Source organism: Rattus norvegicus, chromosome 2 (assembly GCF_036323735.1).
Source record: "Rattus norvegicus strain BN/NHsdMcwi chromosome 2, GRCr8, whole genome shotgun sequence".
In the NCBI taxonomy this organism is placed as follows: Eukaryota; Metazoa; Chordata; class Mammalia; order Rodentia; family Muridae; genus Rattus; species Rattus norvegicus.
Window position 1 is genome coordinate 221,427,837 of NC_086020.1, and position 17,559 is coordinate 221,445,395.

The 17,559-nt window shown below is 43.7% G+C and overlaps 1 protein-coding gene across 1 annotated transcript in view; it reads left to right on the forward strand.

Annotated features, from left to right (window-relative positions):
* The first annotated feature begins 1,541 nt into the window (after positions 1–1,541).
* Col25a1 (collagen type XXV alpha 1 chain) overlaps positions 1,542–17,559 on the forward strand; it is a 399,159-nt gene continuing 383,141 nt past the window's right edge. The window contains exons 1-2 of the mRNA XM_063282749.1: positions 1,542–3,033; positions 4,093–4,162. Coding sequence (XP_063138819.1) covers positions 2,737–3,033; positions 4,093–4,162 — 367 coding nt within the window. The 5' untranslated portion in view covers positions 1,542–2,736. The remainder of the gene's footprint in view (positions 3,034–4,092; positions 4,163–17,559) is intronic.

Sequence of the window (17,559 nt, forward strand, 5' to 3'; positions counted from 1 at the left end):
AGCACGGCATCATGCACACGGTTTGTGTGCCCTATCGTTGGCACCAGAATGCAAAGTGGCTTTTGTGTTTGTGTGAACTGTTTAAAGGTCTTTGTTCTTTGTTCATATTTCTAGAAAATGGTATGTAGAGGGACACCATAAGTTAGGTGAGATGGCAGGTGTCTGGTGGGGACATCTGAGACATTAAGGTTTACAACCTGAGGATGACAGGGTGTGTTGAAGGAATTTAGGGGAACATGAAGAGGAGGGTGAGGAGAAGTCAGGGCAGCTCCATACTGAGAAGGAAAACAGGGAAGGAGCCCAGCTCGGAGGAACAATGTAAGTTAAGTTGTAACTGCTAGTGAGGAACGAATGTCAAATGATTCTGAGGCTCAGGGGCTTTGGGCTTGGTATTTGATTCATTGCTCAACAGCTAAAAGATGGTGATTAGGAATTCCACTGAGGAGAGTATGGTTAGACAAAAAGATGGCGTAAAGCAGGTGCCCAAGGAGCAAACACTGAGAGAACTGGCAAAGAGAAAATTTGCAACCTACACACACCATCACCACCATCTACCAAACACTCACACTAAGCAACTGAGGTTAAGTGGAGTGTGAAAAGAATTGACATATGAAAAAAATTTTGGCTTGAGGTATAGTTCAATGGTAGAGAGCATACTTAGCCTGGATCAATCCCGAACACACACACACACACACACACACACACACACACACACACACACACACACACCCTTCTTGAGTCCATTTAGTGTTTCCCATATGTATATGTATTTAGAGATGACAGTCGGAGGACTGGTCCGGGAAGAAAACAGAGTCTCCTCCAGCAGTATTGATTGTTGGTAGCTCTTTTTCTAGGCACGGGGTCTCATGCAAGCTCCCCGATCCAGGTTGGCATGTGAGGACTGTAGTTATTCAGGTCTTGAGGTCTTGTTTATGCAACCACTTGTTAAGATTTCATGGGTCCAAGCTTCCTGATATGTCTAGAAGACAGTCTTTCAACTAATGTCTCCCGTCTTTATTCCGTTTCTCCCTTGGCACTACAGTTTACACATGAGATGCAACTGCTCAGTGTGGTATTTTGTTCATTGATTTTTAGTAGTGAGTAACTGGTTGCCGTTAGCGGTTAAAGGGGGAAAGAAACATATGTGGCATTTCTTAAGAGAGAAGGCAAAAAGGAAGGTCTTTCGGAGGAAGAGTTAGGTTTTTTTTTTTCCCCCTCTAAAGTCAATTGCATGCAAAATGCTACTTGTTATCAATTTAGAAAAAAAAAAAAATCCCAGTAGAGACTTTGTAATTTGATCCGGAGGGGATAGCAAGCTGAGAGTCAAGGAAGAGGAAAAATTGACTTCATTCTTCAGTTCTTTCTCAAATCCTGAGAAATGTGTATGCCTCAAACACACAGAAAACAGCGAATCAGGAAAACACATTAGCACCCTAGTACAGAGTAGGAGCCCAGAGCTTGGGGGTGGGGGTGGGGGTGGGGGTGGGGGTGGAACAGCATCAAGACAAGAGGAAACGGGGGAGGGGCGAGAAAACTTCCCCAGTCGGTTGGAGAATCTGCTGCAAGGCGTGGGAAGGAAGGGAAGTAGGGAAGGTACCCTGCAGACGTCAGCCAGACACTTCGCCTCTGGGCATGTGGGAACGAACTGAGGGAGGAAGGAAACGTCGCACAAGGGAGAGACGGAGGAGCTTCTGCGGCTGCCTTTGAGAGAGGATCGGAGAGTTGGAGCATTCTGCTTCCGTTCTTCCCTTCAGGAGGCCATTTCTCCATTTTTTTTAACCCAAATAGAGAGGGGGCGCTGGGCTAAGCCAGTATAAGTCACTCCGCACAGCAGACCTCAATTCGGCCCTTAGTAAGGCCAGAGAGGTGGCCTTAGGGGGACGCTGAAGTTACTCGGTGGTGGGAGGGAGAAGGGTCTCCAAGCTCCTCTCCAATCACAGCCGCTGCTGTAGCTATTTGCATATATTATGCTAATAGAACCTCCCGCTCCGCTCCCACCCGCGCTCCCGCCCCTTCGTGGGTCCAGGCGGGCTGGGCGAAGGTGAATATATTATGCTAATAAGGAGGCTCCTGCGGGAGGGGGCGGTCCGCGCTTCAGGCGCGCGCGCACTGTCTCACTCGAGAGCATCCCGGGGTATTTAAGGCTCACATGCGCGGGTCTGCGGAGATACTTTCGGGGCCTCGCAGCTCGCGGTCGCTGCTTGGGTCACTCGGTTCCCCTCTTTTCTCTATTCCTTTACCACCTACGGGGGCCGCGCTCTCGCTGGGTCTCTGCATTTCCTTTTCTTTTCGGCCTTGAACTGATCCAGGTGGGAGACAGGTCCGCGGGTGGAAAGAGGTAGAGATAGGCAGGCAGGCTCAACAGGTCGGAGCAGGGAGAGGGGCTCTCGGACCCTGCGCCTCCGCGCGGGGGACCACTAAGGAGGTGTCGGATTTTGGAAGGTTAGAAGAGCTGCCCTGGTGGGTTTCATTTCAGCTGTGACCCCCACACTCCCGGCGCCACACAGTCCCCTGCCGGAGGGTGCTTTTCACTCCTAGCTGGAAGGGGAGAAGGAATCTGGAGGACGGTCCACGCCGCTGATCCGGACGCCGAGCCACGCGCAGGTCCATCTCCAACCAACTAGTTGTGCAGCTGCAGGGACTGAACTTTGCAGGAACCAGCCCTTCCCCTCATTCTAAGATTATTGGAGGAGGTAGAGAGTGGAAGGCGTAGCGGAGGCCGGCGACTCTGCCACAATGTTGGTGAAGAAGCTTGCAGGGAAGGGAGGGGGACGAGAGTCTGGATCTGAAGATCCGCGCCCCTTGGGACAGCGTTGTGCCGGCACCATGCCCTCGTGCGCGGCCCTGGCGACCCTCCTGTCAGTGGTTGCTGTGGTTTTCTGTTTGTATCTTGGGGTGAAAACCAACGACCTCCAGGCGAGGATTGCTGCTCTTGAATCTGCTAAAGGGACCCCTTCCTTCCATCCGCTGCCTGACACCATGGATGAGCTGAAGGCAATGGTTCAGGAGAAAGTGGAGCGGCTCTTGGCTCAGGTGTGAAAGGCTGGTTATTTTGCACGTGAATTCTGTTTTGCACAGGTGTGGGTACTGTGTGCGGGGCTAGCTTCGACCCTTACTGCCTGCATTGGCTTGACTGTGTGTTAAATACCTTGGGTATGGATTAGTACCAAGTCGGTAGTCTTCCATAGTGCTCGCATGCTAAACTATATGGGGGTCTAAAAGAGGAAAAGGTGACCTGAATAACAGGAGTGTGTGGAGGAGAATTTTCTTTCTTTGTAGTTTTCTGGAGTCTCTTGTGATCTCTCACTTCAACAGAGGCTATCCATTGTTGATATAAGATCTCATATCTCCTTTCCCCGGTAAGGTTAGGAAAACAGGTGTTATTAATATACAAAGGTAATCACTTTCAAGTGAAACAATCCTATCGCGATTCAGAATCATAAATTCCACCCTTCGAATCTTTTTTTATGTTCAAACACTTTGAAAAAGTTTTATATTTGGTAAAGGACGCAGTGCAGATATTAAGGAAGGTAGGCCGAGAGTTATCTTCAAGGTTGCTTTCAATTCAGGTCAGGGGGCTTTAATTTAATTTTTTTTTTTGGTTCTTTTTTTTTTTTTTTCGGAGCTGGGGACTGAACCCAGGGCCTTGCGCTTCCTAGGCAAGCGCTCTACCACTGAGCTAAATCCCCAACCCCTTAATTTAATTTTTTATTGACTTCCAATTGGAGAGGCTGTGTAGAGTTAACATTCACACTTGTGCTCTTGGCCAGTGTCTTCAGACCTGCCATGTATCACTGCTTGGCGTTTGCACTGACCGCCTATGCTTGGGCTGAAGGAGGGGGTGGTGATAATTGAGGACTGGAGAAAGATGTTAGCCAAAAGCCTGCAATCCTGCTACCATGTTAGTGGTCATTGTCTTATTTTAGGACTTGGATTCTGTTACTTTTTGACAAGAGTCCAAGTACGTATGTAAATACTCCTTATGCAAGCTATCAGATGCTGGCAAAGCAGGCATGTGGCCAGAGAGCCCCTGAGAGTCCAGTTCTCCTCAGAGCTACTGATACTGTGTCAATCCCTCTGCTTTCCCCACAGAAATCCTATGAACATATGGCTAAAATAAGAATCGCCAGGGAGGCACCTTCAGAGTGCAACTGCCCAGCAGGTAAAATGGACCTCATTTAACAATGTTTCCTTCACAGCAGAACACTGGAAAAAAGGAAAAAAAAAAGGGTGTGTGTGTGTGTGTCTTGTGCTGTCAAGTCTACCTGTAATAACAGTGAAGAAAGACTGCAGACCCAACCTGCTTTAATAGAACCAACATGTCTCAGTCCAAAAGATGGCAGAAAAGCCCTAAATATTGCTTTATGCAGCATGCTAAGTCTGCTATGGGAAAGCGAGGATGTTAGGGATGATATAATATAATAGGCACGATGGTATATATAAAGAGAGTTCTTAGGATCTCACATTGAAAGCCTTTCACGGGCTTATTAAACACTGTCATTTTGTTGTTGGTGGTGGTGGTAAAAATGGCTGTTGAACTCTTGATTCTGAATTCCCCGGTGTCTAATGCTTTACCAGTACAGTTTGTCGTGTGCCTCTGGTAAACAGATGTGTGAATAACCTTTACCTCCTTGCCGGCTTGTATTCTCTCTCTCCAACGAGGCTCTCTCCCCTGTCCTGAAGCAGAAGATGAAGATTCTTCTTTATCTTGAACTCCCAATATGAGCTACTACAATCCCAATGCAGGACAGGTTCTTATGTTTTTACCGGATTTCTGTGAAGTTTCAGGGAGCAGTTTTAATGACAATACCTAAGAGAATAGGAAAGAGAGACATTAATGAATATCACTCCTCCCCAACCCCCACCCAGCCAGGGTAATTGTAACTCTCCATTCACAGACCTCTGAGACTTGGTATTTATCTGTAGATTTAACAACTTGAAAGTTCTTGGATGATGGCCATTGGAAACATTGGGTGGATTCAAGATTGTACGTCATAAAACCCCACAAGTGTTAGTGTCTTTTTCAGATAAACACTGTAATTCATTTATTATGAACGTTTTAGTTTCACTTATCAGGCATGTAGAGTGATTCTTTTACACTTTATTTAATGTTTAAGAATATTATACTCTGGTGTTGCATAGTACAAGGACAGATCACGCTATGCAGGATGGAGATCTCACGAGATTCCATCATTTTTTGGTGATGTAGCCATTTCAATATGGATAAGCACAGTGTTGGAAATTGTCAAACAACACAATTCTCTCTGTTAAGTGGTGAGTGGTTGTATAAGGAAAGGCTAGTTCCTGTATTTTTAAAACATATCCTAGATTATTTTTTTGTCACAGCCAACACAGCTGCCACCTTACACAGTTTAAAATATGAACGTCAGGTTGTACAGCATATACACTTAGAAAGCTTTTCTAAGAATTCAATTTAGCGTGTCTGTCTGTGTTCACATTGTGCGTTCACAGTAGCACTTGTATGGAGATCAGAGAGCAACTTGCAGGAGTTCTCTTAGTAATTCCACCAAGTGGACCCCAGGGATTAAAGTCAGGCCCTGTGACAAGTGCCTTTATCCACTGGGCCACCTCACTGGCCCTGTGGCTCAATTATATATCCAGTTATATTCCTCACCATACTGGAAATATATACTTTTCAAATAAAGGCTTTTGACTGAGAAGACAGTGCTGGAATGATAGTTAAAAAAACAAAAACAAAAACAAAAAACACCCCCCCAATAAAAAACCAAAATACCCTCTTATCCCAGCTATGCAGTAGGCTGAGGCAGGAGGATTGCAAGTTCATTGCCTGCCTAGGTTACAACTTAGTAAGATTCAGTCTTAAAATCAAAACGTTAAAAAAAAAAGTTTGGAGATCTTGACATAGCTCAGTTTTAGAGCACTAGTCCATCATGTATAAGACTCTGGGTTTAACCTCCAACACACAGGGGAAATTTTATATATATGTATATTATATATATAATACATATATGTATATACACATTCACATACAAAGTTATATGTGAATGTTTAAAATTTTAAGTTACCTCTTATGTTAGAAGAAAAATCAAGGAGTTAAGATTTGAAAATGCGGCTTTCGTCCCTAGTCATTTTAAGCTGGGGCAGACCTCAGGAGTCAGATATTTAAGGAAGTCACATTTCCAGCAGAGGATTAAATACATAATCACCTCATCGCTGCTTGGGATTATTTAAATTCTGCAGACACCTGGTGCGGAGAGTCAGCGACCACACCCTTTGGAGTCCGGGACTTTTGGTATATACTGTTTCCGCTAACTGTGTTTAAAGCGGTTCCTGTTTAATCTGCTGGATTCTTAACTGAGTTTGGTAAAAAGCTGGAAAGTGACCTCTGCCGCTCTGAGTTCTGTTCTCTGTAAAGATATGGTTCATGATGTTAAATGTAACCTAATTATCACCAGATCTGGAAGAAAGCTGGTATGTTTAGAGTTGGCCTTATGTTATCTTGGACAATTACTGTGGAGTGTTTCTCATCATGACAGGACAGTTTAAATGGGATTTCCTTGGCTGCTTTTTGGGGGGGAGAAGGGGTTGGCTCTAAGTAACAGATGCTTTACCTCCTCACCACCACTAGAGACCCACATCACATCAGAATTTACCTGGCTTCTTAAGCAGTAACTCTTGGAAGGAGTGTACCTGCCAGCTCATGAACCAAAATAATCACTGTTCTGGAAACACTTCCTTCTGCTTGCATAACAATCAGGCATTACACAAATAAAGGCACTGTATCCTGGAGAAAACCATTTTGAAATACAGTCAGTAGTGAAATATTGTCTTAGGGAATGAGCGGGCCAGCCAAGGATTAGAAAGGAGATACAACGCTTCCCACCTGGTTTGACTCTAGCTGTGGCCCACTGTGACTAAGAGTTGTCCCAAAGACATCTGTTTGTAGGACAGAGCTAGACAGGCCTGTGACCTCAGCTCAGTTCCTGTGGACAGATGCCCACCCCTTGAAGTTGACACTCTTGTTGACAGTCTCAGGAATAAAGCCAGAGGCCCATAGGGGGGAAAAATAAAAAAGGAACGCTATGTTGTTTGTGTTTGCTTTAATAGCTCTTGATAGACTCAAGTTCCTGAAGAGGATCTCCAGGTAGGATGTAAGGAAATAATAAAATTTGTAATTTGTTGTTGTTCCCCCCCCCCCACAGGAAGGAACTTCTGTGAGAGAAGGATGAGCTGTTTATTGAATAGTTTCTTAATGTAAGAGATGTCCTTTCTAATTTTCATAATAACCCGGAAAATTAACTTCTAGTGATCTAGGTGAGGAGACCAAGACTCAGGGAAAATAGAACACACTAAAGTCAAGGTGAGGAGTATTCACACCCACATCTGAGGGGAAGGAAGTCGAAGACTTAATGAGGAATGGAGAATGAACATTTAGAGCAGGTTACCCCCGGGGTGGGATTCTGGACCTGCTACTGATGATGTGTGACTTGGTTGAACCAGAGAACCAAAGTGTGTTCCTTTTACTCATCTGAAAAATAAAAAACCCACCAAAAAAAAATCAGAAAAGGCTTTCCTGGAGAGTGATGGTTCTTGTGAACACTCTGATGTTTTAGTGGGTGTGGGTTAAGTTATGTAGCTGCCTTTTATCTTTTTGCCTCTTCAACGTTCTTTCTGCATTTCACTGCAAAGCTACACGACTGAGCCCAACCCTTAAATCAGTTATTTTCCTTGCTACTTAACTCTAAGGCACAGAGTTACAGGTTATAGGTGAGAAAAGACTCCTTGAGACGCTTGCCCAGAACCGAGTGTCTAATTAACAAGCTTTGAACTAAAACCACGCTCAACTGAGCAGCTCTGCATGTATGTATCCACACACACAATCACACTAATGTTTCACTTTTTGCTGCATGTGTCATGTCTGGTTCTTTGCGGATATTGCTATCGGTCTCTTAAGTTATGCTATCAATGTTACAGGGAGGTCTTTTGACATTTCTGGTGAAGTCTGACTAAAGTTCATAGAACTTGGGCTACCTGAGCGTGGGGTAGCCAAAGGTATCTTTGTAGCTTTGAATCGGATATTTACAGACAGCTTAGCTATCGGACTCATGTTCAGACTTAGTTTTAGTAGCTTTCCTGAGGTATAATTTATATCTCACCCACTTTAAGGATTGTAATAAATTTGTAGTTGGGCAGTTATCCACTGCAGTCTAGTTTTAGATCATCTGGGTCTCCCTGACAACTTACATTTACTTCACTGGTGAACTCAAGAGGAGCTTTATTCTAGAAAGGTTTTGCTTTGGGGAAACTCCAGAAAAATGAACAACAACAAAAATGTTATCCATCAAAGCTCTGTTTAGCAGAGACTTTGAGGTAGCTGGACCTTGGAGGTACAATGGGCACTGGGGGCTTGACCTCTACAAAGTCTGACCCTTAGATGAGAGACTATGTTGGCTCATTGTGGATAGGATTCTGTCTTGGGCTTTCACTTGGTGTCTTACCTAAAAGCATATATAAATCAGGCGTGTTCATGGAAGAGCATCTATGTCGAAGCTGACGGAGAAGGTAGGAGCCATGCAGCCGAACAGAAGAGGTTTAGATCATTAGATCTTTCCTGAGGCTCCTGAACACCTTCCACATCTTTGAAAACGGTTATACATGAAGTGAGAGCAAGTGTAGGTAAATTGAAAAACCTCACATTCATAACTGGGAGTGACACAGGCACAGGTGTCTGGCTGGAGGACAAATTTTCCACGGTTTCAGAAGACCCCATAAATACCTTCCTTATATAAAGCGTAGAAAACTGTTTCTTACTATCTTTTCGTGTAGGCCACACCTTTTTGTCTTCCAAAGAGACTGAGCAGATTGAGTGCAGCAAGCAGTTGAGTCATAACGTGTAGATCTTAGTTGTATAACGGAGCATTGGAAGCAGCTTGTAGACCATGAATGCAATTGCTTGAATGTTATTTAGTGATAGCGTCAGGCATTCTCTTGTAAGACTAAACGACACAGTGTGACAAGCCAGGGCCGCCAAGCATTCGTGTTAAATTGTTTTGCTTCTAACGAGAACAACAGTTTGGGCGTGGCCCTTTCAGTTGGTCTTGTAGTGACAGCTGGCAAAGTGCCCTAGTCCAAGGGCCAAGGACAAATCGCGTCTTGAAGCAGCGTTCCGTGTTTAACTTGCTTGCTATGCTTGTCTGTAAACTAAGGAGCTGTTTCTTTAAACGTCCCTTTTGCTACTAATTTCATGTTTTGATGAGCTGGGAGTTATCGAACAGAGAGAGAGGATTAATCTTTCATGGACTTCAGTCCCCTCTTGCTCATTCTAACACGAATGTGTAGGAACAAGCCCTCCTGTAGGGCGGTGGTAGCCTACTTTGCTTCCCGTTGTTCTGTCATCGTGCAGAGCGAAGCACATGGTGTTGATGAGAGCATTGTCTGACTGGCAGGTTTAGGGAATGGAGAAGGAATGTTCAATCATCCCGGGGATTAGGTAGACGGGAGCAGGCGAGGAGACTTGCCAGAATCAGGACTATTCTGTAGCCGGGGGGCATTTTTCTGACATAAGGGGATCCCCAGTAGACACTTATCCAAATAGCATCAGTCTGTTATCTTGAGTGGAAGCCATCCAAGACCTATCAAGAAAAAGTGCTTTAGTTCCCTCCTACGCCTTGATAAACAATACTTGGTAGTTTAATGGAAGCTGAGAATGTGGAAACAAGGCATGAATCAGTCTGGGCTGCAGGCTGAAGCTCGGGATGGGCTAAACACAGAAGCATCCCCACCCTCCTTGTTCTGCCAAAATGGGTGAAATTTCATTCTGTGGTTTTTATGTAGCAGGATCCTTAACACTTTTCATTCGCCCCCACTCTCCCCCCCCCCCCCCGTTTTTGGTTTGTTTTGCTTAAAAAAGACTGTGGTAGCCCAGATGCCTGATTTCCAAACATGGATATTTGTTGGTATCTTTTGGGATTTGTTCTACAAGTCTTTATAGGAAAAAAAAACCTACTTAAAACTCAATGATGTCAAGGAATAAATACATCTGAGTGGGATGCTGAAGTAAGTGGAGACTCACACTTACTTTTCACTGGTGTCCTGTATTCCTTCATGGCCATTCTATAGGTCCCTGGATGACAGAATTCCTTGAGGAGGAGGCACGAGGTGACCAGCACCTCCTCCTTGAGGCCACGAGGAGGAGGAACTGAGCTGAATCACAGGACGCCCCTCCCTCTTCTATAGTCTCCTTTCCAGTTATACCCACAGCTGACCTCATTCTTGACCTGTGTTTGCAATAGAAAAGATTGGTGGAGGAAGCAAGGGATTTCTTTAAGGTTTGAAGGCTACAGTCTCTTATATTCAAGATATCTAAAACCCATCACATTTTACATTATTTACACAAAGTCTTAGGTAGTTTCAGGCTGTCCTTGGAATGAAAATGAGGTAGGGGATGACCCTGAACTTGATCTGATCCTCCTGTCTCACTGTGTAGGGGCCATGGCAGCTGGTGTGCACCATTAAGCCTGGTTTTATGTAACTCGCTTTAGGAAGCCCTCTGTTAACTGGGCTTTAGCTCTAGCTCCCTGATTTCACATTTACGTTGGGCACATTTGCTGTTTGGCTGGTAAATAGATGGGTTCACGGCTCTCAATTTGGGGCTAGCATTCGGTATCTAGGAAAACAAAGAACTAAATGCAATTGAATTTGTGAAATGGGCAACTTTTTTTTTTTGCTTCAAATTTCAAATTTCATAGACTCCAGAATAATGTGAGGTTGTTGTCTTGCTTCTGATATCCAGAGACACATCCAGGTAAGTCTTTGGAGTGTCTACAACAACTTCAGTTGAACTCGTGAAAACTGAAACATTCCCGATTTTACCTCATACACACAGCACAGAACTCCTCTCCAGAATTCTACCCTAGGAACACTTCTAATTATATAGGGGCTGGAGAGATGGCTCTGCAAGTTAAGGGCCCAAGTTCAATTCCCAGCACCCACAGGGCAGTACACAACTGTCTGTAACTCTAGTTTCAGGGAACCTGACACCTTCACACATACACACATGCAGCAAAATGCCAATCATGAATGCATCATTAAGCGTGTTTATAGAGAAAGTGATGAAACAGATATGACTACTTATTTGAATTTGCGTATTAGCATGGGTTGCAGGTTCTAGCAGTTATAGAAAGAGTCTCCAGAAATTAACACTATTGTATACAATAATGGGTGAGGTATGCAGTGTGCTTTGCAGAGAAAGTATAAATCTGTTCCAGCCCCCACTGTAGAAAGCGCTGCTGAAGGGAAATTGAAAGACAATCCTCTCCATGCCACTGATGTCCACTGCCATCAGCACCGTTGGTTGTTGTATGAACAGCAGGCTGGGGACAGTTGTCTGAGTGATTACAGCACCTGCTGCCCTGGTCATCTTGAAGGATGTGCAGTAGAACACCCTGCAACTGTAAAAGTCAGTGGTGAGCAATTTTCTCTTGATTACAGAAGTCTCAATCTATGGACTTGAAGGACGTCTAGACGAAAAAGCATGTTTTATTTATTATTATTTTTTTTTTTAGCTAGCTGCTTTACTTTATGGGAGAAGTCAGTTATCTAGAAAGCAGCAAAGATAGGGCTGATCAAGTAAGGAAGGCGAGAAGGATCATATGCCAAATAAAGGCATTGTAACCTACGAGCAAAGAAATGTCACCGAAGCAACCCTGTCTCCTAATGCCGTTTCCTCCTGCTGCACTGCTGTGGATCCCCAGCCCACAGTTTCAACAGTAAAGCCTGGAAGCCTAACCCACTTCTCCTATTCATGATGCATCTGGAAGTTTTTAATAAAAGAAACCTCTAGCATTGAGAAATGGCATCCGTAAAGAAACTGAGGCTTTTATGTTCTTGTATTCAGTTTCCTTCTGTGCAGAGTTATTTAAGGCTCTAAATTCCAGCTACTTCTAGGGATGGTTTCCTGAATATCAGGCTTGTTCTTGCAATCAAGTTCTGAATGAGGAATGCAATGTATACTGGAAAAATTTATGCTGCCATTTTTTGAATATAAAAATGGCTAATTTACTTTTATAACAGAGGATATACTTGGATTGAGAGACCTGGGGTATATTTTGTAATTTTTATGTAAACCCACAATGCATCAGACTCAGAGTATGTTTTACTTTAAACCTTCATATTTTTTTTCCAGCAGAAAAAATCCCCCATGTTTTCATCATCAATCGTCAGGAAGAAAGCCTAGACAGAGGAATTTTATAATCAGCTGCATAGCGCCCTACATGTATCATATATCACTCCCTCATCATTTTCAATTTATTACCAGTCTGCACTTTTGTTTAACTGTACTCACGTGCTACTAGCATTTTAAGGAGTTATACTGGCTTCACGCTTAAAAGACGTGATGAATAATGTCAGTTGGATTTCTGAAATCTGAGTGAGCACAACAAACACGGGATGCTCCGTCACAGTCAGTGGACCAGCCTTGTCCTAATAGGCTCTGCTGTAGGAACGGCCGTGTGTCCATGAAACTACAGACAGAGGACAGTACTCCCTTTCTGGTCAGGTCACTGCTGCTTCTCTCTCTTTCATTGATAGCGTGAAATAAACGTTCTTCTCCATTCTTTATTTTTTGAGAGAGAGAGAGAGAAGAGAAGAGAAGAGAAGAGGACAGAGACAGAGACAGAGAGAAAGAGACACAGAGAGAGTCTGTACCTGAGTACAAATGCCTGCAGAGACCAGAAGAGCATGTTGGGTCTCCCAGAGCTGGTATTGAAAGATGTGGGTGCTGGGAACTGAATCCTGGTCCTCTCTACAAGAGCACTGTGTACTCTTAACCATTAACCCATCTCTCCAGCTCCTCCCCTTCTATTCCTTGGCTGCCTTGGTCTCCCTCTGGTCCCAAGGCTTCTGGCTTTTCCTGGGAACATCTGTATTTATAATTCCATTCAACAGTGCTAACCAGGAACATCAACATCACATAGCAACATTGTCCCCAAATTTCAAAACAATTTTCCAGATGGTAGGAAATGATTCTTTTCACGCTGATATAAAGGGAACATGGGCTTAAGGACCCTAACTTGTTATAAGATGTTCTACCCAGTTCAAAGGAGAGCTTAAAGACGCTATAGCTTAGGAGTGGGAAGTGGATAAACAAACAGAGGCGAAATGGACTTGTCCACCATGAAAGCGGGAAGCCAATGGCGTTGGCTAATCACCTATCAATAGATGAGAGTTCATTTTACATTGGCATCATTAAGCTACAACTTACCAAGTTATACGATGCCTCCCAGAGAATCAGTGTCAGATAACTGGGAAGGGTGTGGTACAGACAGACTCTTCTGGAGGGCAGTTTTTCCCCTGCATTTCTAAAGCAACTGGAGAGGGAGTTGTACTTCAAAGTGGGTAGGCCAGTGAAGCAGAGCCAAATCCCACGGTACTGTTCACAGCAGCAAGGATTCTTTAGCCCACGTCCTTCTATGTTAGAAGCTTATTGACTTAGACGCTGGTCAACTTCCTCGTGGTTGCTAAAATCAGTTCCTCCTTTTAGCTTAGCTTACACACCAAGTCCTTGTAGGTGCTCAGTGCTGGGCCTGCACCAGTGGGCGTGGCTTACATAAGTGGCTCTTAAAATCCTAACAGTTTGTTTCAAGCAGAAACCATACTGGAAGACCAGCTTCTTGTGTTCGGGGACCAACAAGTGTTTCTAACAGCGTGACTGGAAGGGCTGCCTCTGCCCTGGGCTTTGGAGCTTATGGCTGAGCAATTCCCTTCTCCCTTCTCCATTTCCACACTTCCAGGGAATCAGCTGGACTCCTAACAATGGTCAGTGTGAATGTCTATTATAAAGTAACAAGAAAGGCAGAGTGTAATGACACAGTCCTCAGTCATAGTAGAGTCTGCACGGAACTACATTACGGTTTGCAGGGTGCTTGTCAGCGACTCAGGTCCATGCACCTGACGCATATTCTCCACTGATTACACTCGGCAACAGAGTCAAAGCAATGTGTTTTATTAACCCTGTTACTAAATTGAAATGTTGGCTCATTAATGGTATTTGTCCCATAATCTACAAAAAATTCTGTTTCTTCCTTTAGTCAGTGTTAATGGAGAAGGAAATTCCAGTTCTTCCTGCGTAAGGTTGGTGAGCGTCTTGCTGGTGGGTGATTCTGTCAGCGGTAGAGAGTATCCCTAATGGGAATGTCCCACTATTTTAGCAAATGCTGCTTAACCGTGTCCGCTGTACTTTATTTCGAATAAGTTTCTGGAGGCAGGGAGGGCATATAAAGAGAATTTTATTTTTCATCTGAAATTCCATTTATTTATAAAACCCAACTCTAGCCTTGTCAGGATATATCGGAATAATAATCATTCAGTAAACTTCTAGCTGCTTTAAGTTTCACACGACTTGAGAACTTGCTAAAAGTCCATCGAGTGCTTTTGTCTTATGCTGTGATAAAATGCCAGGGCAGTGGCTCTCAGTCTTCCTCATGCTGCAACCCTTTAACACAGTTCCTTGTATTGTGGTGACCCCAACCATAGAATTATTTTCATTGCTACGTCATAACTGTAATTTTGCTGCTTCTATGAATTGCAGCGTAAATACCTGACATGTAGGGTATCTGATATGTGACCCCTAAAGGGGTTTGTGACCTGCAAGTTGAGAGATGCTATGGTAGAGCCAGAGGTGGGAGGTGGAGGTGAGGGTAGGGGAGGAGGTGGGAAGGGGTGGGGGCAGGGGAGAGGGAGATAGACAGAACTCACTGAATTTCTAATTGCCTTCTTATCATCACGAATCTATTCATTAGACCTCTGGGCTGGTCTGTATACCTATGATTTTTTTTTGCATGTTATCTCAACTCTTTTTCCAAGACCCTTAGTTTTTTATAGCAACCCATTTTTATGAAGAAAAAGTCCTTCAAGGCGATACAATTGTGTGGGGGCGGGGCACACGGAAATCAACAAGATGAACAATTCGTTTATCGTGAATCTGTAAAATGGGAAACACAGTGTCTTCGGGGCACATGCTTTCTTCCTTTCACATAAAATAACGTGGTTAAGGTTAAGGAGTTGCCTGGGCTGATAATGTTGTCTACCACTTAACTACACCAAGAGCCCATTAAGGGGAAGGGGGTGGCGTAGGACTTGGGTTGAAATTGTTGGAGGGTAGTCAGGTGTTCCCCAGATAGAGTACGACTTGAAGATGGAGACGGACACACACGGAGCGTAGAGTGGCTGGGGTTGCTCTTCCAGCTGAAATGAAGGCAACAGGCAGACCTGAAAGGCCAGGCTGTGCTGCGGGGAGTATTAGATTAGGGTGTCCTGCTGTCAGGGTAAGTGTAAAATCAACTCACATGCATTCAGGTAACTGGTCTAGGAACTCTGCCAAAGAAAGCAAGTCTTGATTCATATTTAGTCTGGTTTAGAGGCCGAACTTTAACCCTCAGTTCAGTGTGTAGCTTAGCCACAGAGGCTGCCCACACCAACTGTACACCTAGGGTGCACTTTTGAGGAACAACAAACTAACACACTTCATACAACTTTCCTTGGCTGCAACACGATTGCCCTCCTGAGTTAATGCATTTAATTTACCTTGAGATACATCAGAGAAGATGGCCTAGTATGTTAAGTATACTACATATTTTCTCCTTAAAATTGTACTCTTCATCCTGTCTCCTCAGTGTTGTCACAGGCGGAGCAACGGAGAGAGAATTTAAGTAGTAAGCAGAATCATTTGATAGAGTAAGTAGTTTACATGAAAGCCTTTTACATGGAGTCTGAATCAAGTAAAGTAAAGTGAATTTGCTTAGTGCTTCAAAGAAATACGTAGAACGCATCAAACAACATTTTTAATGGAAGCATAAAGGATGAGAATATACTTATAAAGGAAATTATACTTACTGCACAAACTTCACTGTATCTGTAAGATAAGAATATAATCATGGGAATTAAACAGTGTAATTATTTCTTTTTCTTTCTTTTTTAAAAACACGTTTATAGTTTTTTGTTTTTTGAGGGTTTCAGATATAGCCCAGATACAGCTTCTATGTAGCTTCAGATAGCCCAGAACTCACCTGATTGGTAAGAGTGGCCTGGATCTCATAGAGATCCTCATGCCTCTGCCTCCTGAGTGCTGGTTTTAAAGGCCTGAGCTACCCCACACTTGACTATTTCATACTTCATAAGTAACTTTGCAATAATCATTAGATGCCTAGGTCTGTGATGTTATGGCTATGGTTGTCTGTGAGTGCAACTACTGACTAAAAGCTGATATTTTCATTCCATAACATATGGGGATAAACCATACTTAGTGAGTGAATGAAAGTTCTCAGGTTCACAGCACCCACCATGTAGTGAGCTCTCCAAGGATGAGAGTAAAAATAAAATGCCAGGCAGGGATGATGACCTGCATTTGACTTCTGGAAAGGGAGAACTGAATCCTGACTGTTGTCCTCTGGCCTCATGTACACTTATATTGTGACTCATACACACATGCAAGTACATGCACATGTGCAAGTACATGCACACATGTACCTGTGTGTGTGCATGTGTGCACACACTCTCGCACAAAATTCTAATAAAAATTTGAAAGAGTGCTGCGACTACGATGGGAAAGACTCTATAAGTTACAAAGATACAAGTTTATTGCTGCACAATTTACATCAGAACTGGCCTAGAACCATTTTCCTTAACAGACAGAAATGGATACAGGCACAGTGGAGTAAAATTAAAGTAATTTGATACAAAGTGAATGGAACGGAGGGTCATGTGCTGAGTGAAGTAAGCCAAATTAGATAAATACTCATGTTGTCCCTTATGTACAGAGTCTAGATATAAACTCCACACACACACACACACACACACACACACACACACACACACACACACACACACACCATACTTACAGAATGGCGACTTTGGAAAAATGAAGGGGTCCTGCCTGAGTACATGCTGGGGGAGGAGAAACATGAGTAAAGTCCGTGATACACATATGTGATGGTGTTTTAGAATATGACGGTGTCTTAGTGAAACCCATAATTTTGAATAATGAGTATACATTAATACAATTCCCCATCAGCCCATTCCTGTGACCTTTACGTCAAGTCAGTAGTGTTTTGGTGGGAATAGTGTCTGTCCCTCTTCCTCCTTTATTTGTAGCAATCTAAGGTATTTTCATCTCCTGCCTTCTGATTACTTGCTTTTTGTTCCCTAGGAGAAAACATAGCTGGTTACGTGCTAAAGTGCATGTTAATTTGGATAATCATTCTGGAGGTTTGGCCTTGAAGGCTTTGTAGGACCTTTGGTTCTGTCTTTTCCTTACGTTTAGGGAGTTGGACTTGAAACTGAGCATAAATCCATCAGCATCCTGCCGAGGGTTCTAGAGGAACTGAAGGGTTGCTCAGTGAGAACTTTATTGTTCACATTAAAAAAAAACGATGATTTCACTGAGGGGTGAACTCGCTTTCAAAACAAACTTGAAGCAAAAATACGGTTTGAATCATCACGTTCCCTGGAAAGTAGGCTTTTCTGCCGCTTCTGGGTTGGAGAGCCTGTGGTTTCAGTAACTGCTGTATATGCGACTGTGAC